At 41.3% G+C, this 9,565-nt stretch overlaps 1 protein-coding gene across 1 annotated transcript in view; it reads left to right on the forward strand.

The window, feature by feature from the left end:
- The window catches only part of DMC1 (DNA meiotic recombinase 1), a 69,908-nt gene that overhangs the window by 25,776 nt on the left and 34,567 nt on the right, over positions 1-9,565 (forward strand). The window contains 2 exon segments of the mRNA XM_011979126.1: positions 568-682; positions 3,949-4,067. Coding sequence (XP_011834516.1) covers positions 568-682; positions 3,949-4,067 — 234 coding nt within the window.

Genomic DNA, 9,565 nt, shown 5'->3' on the forward strand with positions numbered 1-9,565 from the left:
GGGCATGGTGGCTCAAGCCTGTAATACCAGCACTTTGGGAGGCCAACGTGGGCAGATCATGAGGTCAGGAGATTGAGACCATACTGACCAACATGGTGAAACCCCATCTCTACTAAAAGTACAAAAATTAGCTGGGCGTGGCAGCGCGTACCTGTAGACCCAGCTGCTTGGGAAGCTGAGGCAGGAGAATTGCTTGAACCCGGGAGGCGGAGATTGCAGTGAGCCGAGATTGCGCCACTGCACTCCAACCTGGCAACAGAGCTAGACTCCATCTCAAAAAAAAAAAAAAGAAAAGAAAAATAAAAAAAGAAAGTTAGTAATATTTAAATTTTATTTCCATTCTTTGGGAGAACTAACTTTCACGAATATCTTCCGTTGTGAAAGATAGTGAAATTATTTGTAGAATTATGGCTATGCTGGCAGAATACTTATAATTTCACCACTGGTTAAGTAATATGAAAATATAACATGTTGTTTAGAAACGAAAGGATCATGACTCTTTGTAAAATGTACTAAAGAGCTGCAACAGCAGATTCCATGTGTATTTATATAGTCATTTGTACAAAGTTTATTCACTCTTATTAATATAAATTTTTAATTGCTTCCTAGTGACAGCTCAACTTCCAGGAGCTGGTGGCTACCCAGGAGGAAAGATTATCTTCATTGATACAGAAAATACTTTGTAACCTTTTTATTTAAAGTTGCTAACATAATATTGTGATATAGGAATATTACCACTAAAGAGTTTGTCTGAGATATACCATCTTTGTAGTCATCCAGTAAACCAGTAGTAATGAGACAAACTAAAGGGAAAACAATTACTGGTTAAGTTCTCAAATCACTTTTTATTTAATGAGGTTTCACTTCTTCATATGGGTTTATGAGACAAAACAAATACATGAGAGGAAATTATGTCACCTTCATTTTGAATTCTCTTACTTCTCTAAAGATTTTGCTCAATAGTTAGAAGTTTTTTGTTTTTTTTGTTTTGAGACGTAGTCTCTCTCTGTCGCCTAGGCTGGGGTCCAGTGGGGCGATCTCGGCTCACTGCAACCTCCATCTCCCAGGTTTAAGCAATTCTCCTGCCTCAGCCTACCGAGTAGCTGGGATTACAGGTATGTGCCACCACACCTGGCTAATTTTTTTGTATTTTTATAGAGATGGGGTTTTGCCATGTTGGCCAGGCTGGTCTGGAACCCCTGACCTCAGGTGATCTGCCCGCCTTGGCCTCCCACAGTGCTGGGATTACAGGGGTGAGCCACTGCGCCTGGCTGAAAGATTATTGACTCACTGAAAGTCATGGTCCCAAATGAAGGGAAAGGTGTGAAGGGGGTGAAAGTTCATAGGGAAAACAGGCAGAACCTGTTTGGGTTACAGAAAGAATTGCAGTTTAATTAAAGTATAAGGTATTCCAGGATATGGGCTAGAAAGATGATTGGGATCTTAGACATGAAAGGCTTTGAAACAAGATGGTGGGTGTAAATTGGATACTTTAGCAATATTCTAGGCAAGTAATGAGAACTTGATCTAGGTTGGAAGTGGTAAGAATAAAAAGAAAAGTAAAAGAAGTATTAGAGAGGAAAATTGATAGGACTTGATGGCTATAGGTGGTAGACAAAGGAAAGAGAGGTTTGAGAAATCGCTCAGGTTTTTTGTCTAGATACTGGGAGAATAGTTATGCAATGCTAACAATAGAACTGGAAAGATCATGTTTCAGAGAAAAGGTGATGTTTCATTTCAATATACTAATTTTACTTTTTTTTTTTTTTGAGACAGAGTGTTTCTCCATCACCCAGGCTGAAATGCAGTGGTGCAGTCTCGACTCACTGCAACCTCAGCTTCCCAAGTAGCTAAGTTTACAAATGTGCACCTCCACACCTGTCTAATTTTTGTGTTTTTAGTAGAGATGGAGTTTCGCCATGTTGGCCAGCATGGTTTCGAACTCCTGACCTCAAGTGATCCACCCACCTTGGCCTCCCAAAGTGCTGGAATTACAGGGGTGAACCATCACACCGGGCCTAATTTTTTTTCTTTTTTTGAGACAAGGTCTTGCTCTGTTCCCCAGACTGGAGTGCAGTGGCCCAATTACACTCATTGCAGACTCGAACTCCCAGGGTCAAGTGATCCTCCCACTTCAGCCTTCTGAGTAGCTGGAACTACAGACACACACCACCACACCTGGCTAATTGTTTTTTTTAATCTTTTGTAGAGACCAGGTTTCACCAGGTTGCCCAGGGTGATCTCCAACTCCTGGGCTCAAGCGATCTGCCTACCTTGGCCTCCCAAAGTACTGAGATTACAGGCATGAGCCACTGCACCCAGCCGTCATTTTAATGTATTGAATATGATGTACATGAGGATATCCAGATGGCAGCTGGAAATATTGAATTCAGCTTGAGAAAGGGGTAGGCCCAGAGATATGGACGAATTAACCAAGTGGGAAAGAGAACTTAGAGAGAGAGAAGAGAGGAGAATGGAGAACATAACTTTGAGGTATGTTTATATTTAGGAAGAGGACTAAAATGAGGAATCCAGAGACAGAGGAAGTAGAAGGAAATCTGGTTGTAAAAGTCAAGCAAAAGGAAAGTTTCAAGACAAAAAGAGTTGTCAGCAATGTTACACACACATGGATTTTAAGGATACAGCCTGAGAAAGATCACTGAAGTTCAAAATTAGGAGTTCAAGCAAACATTTGCCGTAGGGTGAGGTGATAGAAGCTTTATGTAAATAAACAATAAGGGAGGGAGGCAGTATGAAATTGACCAATGAAAGGAAGACGGCTTGGCACAGTGGCTCACGCCTGTAATCCCAGCACTTTGGGAGGCCGAGGCAGGTGAATCACCTGAGGTCAAGAGTTCGAGACCAACCTAATCAACATGGAGAAACCCCGTCTCTACTAAAAATACAAAATTAGCCAGGCGTGGTGGCACATGCCTGTAATCCCAGCTACTCAGGAGGCTGAGGCAGGAGAATCACTTGAATCGGGAGGCGGAGGTTGTGGTGAGCCGAGATCGTGCCATTGCACTCCAGCCTGGGCAACAAGAGCAAAACTCCATCTCAATAAAAAAGAAAGGAAGAAAAAACATACTAGTTTGAGGAGGTATTCAGAGGAAATTATTTTTAATAACAAAGAAGACCTATGCACGTTTGTAAGGCCATTCACAGTGAAGCCCCAGCCTGCCTCTCCAAGCTCATTACTCACCATTGTCACTATTAGAGGCAAAGAGATGAATCCGTTTTAGTCCATCCCATTGCCTGTAAACATGCTTTGTTATCAAAATTTGCACATATGTCTGGTCTTTCTCCAGTAATCCCAGAACTTCAGGAGGCCAAGGCAGGAGGATCACTTGAGGCCAGGAATTCACAGACCAGCCTGGACAACATAGTGTCTCTATGAAAAAAATTTTAAATTAGCCGGGTGTGGTGGCTATAAATCCCAGCTACTTGGAAGGCTGAGGCAGGAGGATCATTTGAGGCCAGGAGTTCATGATTCACCTGGGCAACATAGCAAGACTCTGTCTCTACCAAAAGAAAAAAAAATCTAAAAACATTGTACATCAGCAGTTATTTAGATTTAACTATAAAGATTTTTGTTTTCTTTGTTCATTATGGTTTCTTGCATCCCAAATGTTATTCTTTCCTGTATTTTTGTTTTGCTATAATATTTAAGTATTTCTTTCAGAAATATAATCCAGGTGGTAAACTTTGAACCTTAATATGTCTGAAAGTGCCTTTATTTTGCTCTTACTTTTGGCTGTTAATTTGGCTGGTCACAGAGAACTTTGCATGGTATATTTCTATCTTCTTGGGTATTTGCTCCTTGCATCCCCATCTCACAGTCTTTCTGAATCATACAAATCATTTAAGGCTCTCATTTCAAGGTCTGCTTTTTCTAATCTTCCCTAATAACTCAATTTAGAAAATATTGTCCTTCTTGACCTATTATAGAATTTACTATCTAAAATACTCACTTCGAAAACAAAACAGAGAACTGTTTGCAGAAGTCCCTTTTCAGAAATGCAGGCATGAGAAGACTCTGAAAGAGCCTTTTAACTTGGGGAAGGAAGGTGAAATGTTGTATAGGGCTTTAATAGGGGGCTCAGCTGGAGTTCAGCCGGTTTCAGAAACAATTGATTAAGGATGATTCTCCTCTCAGAGAGGAAAGAATTGTCCTTGCAGATTAGCAGCCACTGTTTGGGCAATTTGGATTTTTTTTTTCCCAAGACGGAGTTTCACTCTTGTTGCCCAGGCCAATGGCACGATCTTGGCTCACCACAACCTCCACCTCCCGGGTTCAAGCGATTCTCCTGCCTCAGCCTCCCGAGTAGCTGCAATTGCAGGTGCACGCTACCATGCCCTGCTAATTTTGTATTTTTAGTAGAGACAGGGTTTCTCCATGTTGGTCAGGCTGGTATAGAACTCCCGACTTCAGGTGATCCGCCCACCTCAGCCTCCCAAAGTGCTGGGATTACAGGTGTGAGTCGCCATGCCTGGCCTGCAATTGGATTTTATTAAGAACAATAGGAATAGTTAGGAGTTAAGTCATATGAAAGACAGAGTGGAGAAGAACAGCTGGATGGGGGTGCAGGGCACTGTGGCAAGGGCCATATCGGAATGTTCTCATTCTTTGGGTGTCTCATACTTACACTGCTATCTCTTGATATTTTTCTTTTTATATGTTTATATTTTGCCTCCTTAATTATGTTTTAAATTTACCTAGGGCATAGGTTGTCTTAGGACTCCTTATATCCTCCATAATGCTTTACCTTGGTAATTGGTTAATATGGTAATTAATTCCATATGATAATTGGTTAATAAATATTTATAAATGATCTGAACTTCCCTTCAGCATAAGCCCAAGTTTTTTCATTTTAAATTGTTTTGTTTTGTTTTGTTTTTGAGACAGGGACTTGCTCTGTCGCCCAGGCTGGAGTGCAGTGACATGATCATGGATCACTGCTGCCCTCGACATCCAGGACTCAAGTGATCCTCCCACCTCAGCCTCCCAAGTAACTGGGACTACAGGCATGTGCCACCATGCCCAGCTAATTTTTGTATCTTTTTGGTAGAGACAGGGTCTCACCATGTTGCCCAGGTTTGTCTCCAACTCCTGAGCTCTAGTGATCCTCTCACCTGGGCTTCCCAAAGTGCTGGGATTATAGGCATAACCCACCATGCCTGGTTTTGTTTTTCCCTGTCTTTTTTATAAAAGCCATATTAACTGGGGTGAGATGATGTTTCATTGTAGTTTTGATTTGCATTTCTCTGATGATCAATGACATTGAGCACCTTTTCATATAGCTATTTGCCGTTTGTATCTTCTGTGAACCCAGAAAATCTGAGACAGGTCTCAGATAGTTTAGAAAGTTTATTTTGTGGCCGGGTGCAGTGGCTCACACCTGTAATCCCAGCACTTTGGGAGGCCAAGGTGGGCAGATCACAAGGTCAGGAGATCGAGACCATCCTGGCCACCATGGTGAAACCCTGTCTCTACTAAAATACAAAAAAAAAAAAAAAATTAGCCGGGAATGGTGGCATGTGCCTGTAGTCCCAGCTACTCAGGAGGCTGAGGCAGGATTTTGTAATCACTTGATCCCAGGAGAGGGAGGTTGCAGTGAGCCGAGATTGTGCCACTGGACTTCAGCCTGGCAACACAGCAAGAATCCATCTCAAAAAAAAAAAAGAAAGTTTATTTTGCCAAGGTTGAGGATGCACCCATGACACAGCCTCAGGAAGTCCTGACGACATGTGCCCGAGGTGGTTGGGGCACAGCTTGGTTCTACACATTTTAGGGAGACATGAGACATCTATCAGTATATGTAAGAAGAACAATGGTTCAGTCTGGAAAGATGGGACAACTTGAAGCAAAGACAGGAAGACTCTAAGCAAAGGGGGAGTGGGCTTCCATGTCACAGATAGGTGAGACACAAATAGTTGCATTCTTTTGAGTTTCTGATTAGCCTTTCCAAAGGAGGCCATCAGATATGCATCTATCTCAGTGAGCAGAGGAGTGACTTTGAATAGAATGAAAGGCAGGTTTGCCATAAGCAGTTTCCAGTTTGAGTTTTCCTTAGTGATTTTGGGGACACAAGATATTTTCCTTTCACACTTCTTTTGAGAAATGCTTTTCAGATATTTTGCCCATTTTTAAATAAGATTATTAAATTTTTTTCCCTATAGAGAGTTGTTTGAACTTTTTATATATTCTGGTTATTAATCCCTTGTCAGATGGATAGTTTGGAAATATTTTCTCAGCAAGGCAATTTTACTTCTATAAAAGGGTGTGACTCACTGATGAAGCAATGGTGAGAACACACCTGAACAAGGGAGGGGAAGGGGTTTTTATTCCTGACTCAGATAGCCCCTACTGCTGTGTCATGCCCCTGTTGGCTAAGATTGGACTGCACAGTCTAAGCGAATTCCTATTGGCTATTGTTTTTTTGTTTTGTTTTGTTTTGAGACGGAGTCTCGCTCTGTCGCCCAGGCTGGAGTGCAGTGGCACGATCTCCACTCAGTGCAAGCTCCGCCTCCCGGGTTCACGCCATTCTCCTGCCTCAGCCTCCCGAGTAGCTGGGACTACAGGCGCCCGCCACCACGCCCGGCTAGTTATTTTTGTATTTTTAGTAGAGACAGGGTTTCACTGTGTTAGCCAGGATGGTCTCAATCTCCTGACCTCGTGATCCGCCCGTCTCGGCCTCCCCAAGTGCTGGGATTACAGGCGTGAGCCACCATGCCCGGCCCCAATTGGCTATTTTAAAGAGAGCAGGGGTATGAGTCGGAGTGGTGGAGTGAGTAGTTTGGCGGGAAGGATGGTTAGGAACAGGTGACTAAAGGTGATTCACACCAGAGCAGGTGACCAGGGGTGACTCAGGACAGAACAGATGACCAGGGGAACTGATGTAAACTACTGATTAGAACTGGTGGAAAAGATTGTTTACTGAAACTAGGAGCAAGAAAGCGAGAAGAACAAGGCAGTTAAACTTTAAAATGGAGAACAAAGAACAGGGGAGCTGAACATACTGATATATCGGTTCCTTGGAGAGGATCTCAAAGCTCATTGTACTTAACAATTTACAGGCTAAAACCTTTCAAGAGGAATTTTTTATATCCACAGTTGCCTGTGCTTGTGTAGTATTAGTCAAGAAATCTTTCTTTACCCAGTCCAATGGCCTATAGAGTTTCCCCAATGCTTCCTTTTAGTAGTTTCATAGTTCAAGGTCTTAGATTTAAGTCTTTAATCCATTTTTATTTGATTTTTGTATATGATGAGAGATAGATGTCTAATTTCATTCATCTGCATATGAATATCCCATTTTCCCAGCACCATTTACTGAAGAGACTGTCCTTTCTCCAATGTTATTGGCACCTTTGTCGAAAATGAGTTCACTGTAGGTGTTTGGATTTGTTTCTGGGTGTTATCCTCTGTTCCATTGGTCTATGTGTCCATTTTTATGCCCATACCATGCTGTTTTGGATATTATAGCTCTATAGTATAATTTGAAGTCAAGTTATGTGATTCCTTTAGTTTTGTTCTTTTTGCTCAAGATAGCTTTGGCTATTCTGGGTCTTTTGCGATTCCATATAAATTTTGGGATTGTTTTTCTATTTCGCTGAAGAATGTCATTGGTATTTTGATAGGAATTGCATTGACTCTGTAGATTGCTTTGTGTAGTATGGACAGTTTAACAGTATTGATTCTTCCAACTCATGAACATGGAATATCTTTCTGGTTTTTGTGTGTCCTCTTCAATTTGTTTCATCAATGTTTTATAGTTTTCATTGTAGAGATCCTTCACTTCTTTGGTTAAGTTAATTTCTAGGTATTTAATTTTATTCATAGCTATTGTAAATGGGATTAATTTTTAAATTTCTTTTTCAGATTGTTCCCTGTTGATATTTAGAAATTCTAATGATTTTTGTATGTTGATTTTGTATCCTGCAACTTTACTAAATTTGTTTATCAGTTCTAACAGTTTTTTGGTGAAGTCTGGATTTTTTCAAATATAAAATCTTATTATAGGCAAACAAGGATAATTTGACTTCTTCCTTTTCGATCTGGATGCCCTTTATTTATTTCTCTTGTCTGATTGCTCTAGCTAGGACTTCAAGTACCATGTTGAATAACAGTGGTGAAAGTGGGCATACTTGTTCCAGATCTTAGAGGAAAGACTTTCAGTTTTTTCCCATCCGGTATGATACTAGCTGTGGGTCTGTTGTATATGGCTTTTATGTTGGGTTATGTTCCTTCTATGCCCAATTTTTTGAGTTTTTTTTTTAATCATAAAGGAATGTTGAATTTTATCAAATGCTTTTTTCAGCATCAATTGAAATGATCATATGTTTTTTGTCCATTCTGTTGATATGATATATCACATTGATTTGTGTATGTTGAACCATCTTTGCATCCCTGAGATGAATCCCAATTGGTCATGATGAATGATCTGTTTAATGTATTGTTGAATTGGTTTGCTAGTATTTTGTTGAGGATTTAAGCCCAATTTTTATACCCCTGTTCACATTGTTCTCAGACCAAACCGAGGATCAGGCTGCTTATTCTTGTGGCCCGATGATGAGATGCAGATGAACTGGGAAAGGAGGGAGTTTTTGTTTCTGTAACTGTTTACAGGGAGAAGACCTGGAAAATAACATCAGACCAACTCAAAATTACAAAGTCTTCCCGAGCTTATATACCTTCTCAGCTATATATTTACCTGTGAGTGTGCATTCATCTAAAGACATAAGTCACTTTGGGAGGCCAAGGTGGGCGGATCACTTGAAGTCAGGAGTTGAAGACCATCCTGGCCAACATGGCGAAACCTTGTCTCTACTAAAAATACAAAAATAAGCCAGGCATTGTGGCACACGCCTATAGTCCCAGCTAGTCAGGATGCTGAGGCAAGAGAATCACTTGAACCTGGGAGGCAGAGGTTGCAGTTAGCCGAGATTGTGCCACTAGACTCCAGCCTGAGCAACAGAGCGAGACTCTATCTCAAAAAAATAAAATACAATTTGTAAAAAAGATATAAGTGATTAACTTCTTTTAATCTATAACTAAGATCTGAATCCTAAAGACCTTCCTCTGGAGCCTCAGTAAATTTACTTAATCTAAATGGGTCCAGGTGCTGGAGTGATTACCCTTATCTTGTCTCCTGCTAAATCATGGAGGTTTGGGGAGTTCCTTCAGACCCCCAATAACTTGTTTGTGGAGACCTGGGGAGTTCTTCAGACTCCCAATAAAACTCGTTTAATCCTAAACAGGTACTGTTAAGAATTCCTTCGTTAACTTGTCATGCTTCAAGACCCAGGAAAGGCCTGGGCAAAACTCTTGGTGGGCTTTTGTTACATTCCAGCCTTTGTATAAGGGCACTTTGAACTTTTAGTATTTAACTTAACCACTCAGTCAGTGCTGAAACAGTTGTTATGGAGGCCTGCATTAGTAAGACCTGGCCTGGCCGGGCGCGGTGGCTCAACCTGTAATCCCAGCACTTTGGGAGGCCGAGGCGGGTGGATCACGAGGTCAGGAGATCGAGACTATCCTGGCTAACATGGTGAAACCCCGTCTCTA

Source organism: Mandrillus leucophaeus, unplaced genomic scaffold (genome assembly GCF_000951045.1).
Source record: "Mandrillus leucophaeus isolate KB7577 unplaced genomic scaffold, Mleu.le_1.0 Scaffold2, whole genome shotgun sequence".
Taxonomy (NCBI): domain Eukaryota; kingdom Metazoa; phylum Chordata; class Mammalia; order Primates; family Cercopithecidae; genus Mandrillus; species Mandrillus leucophaeus.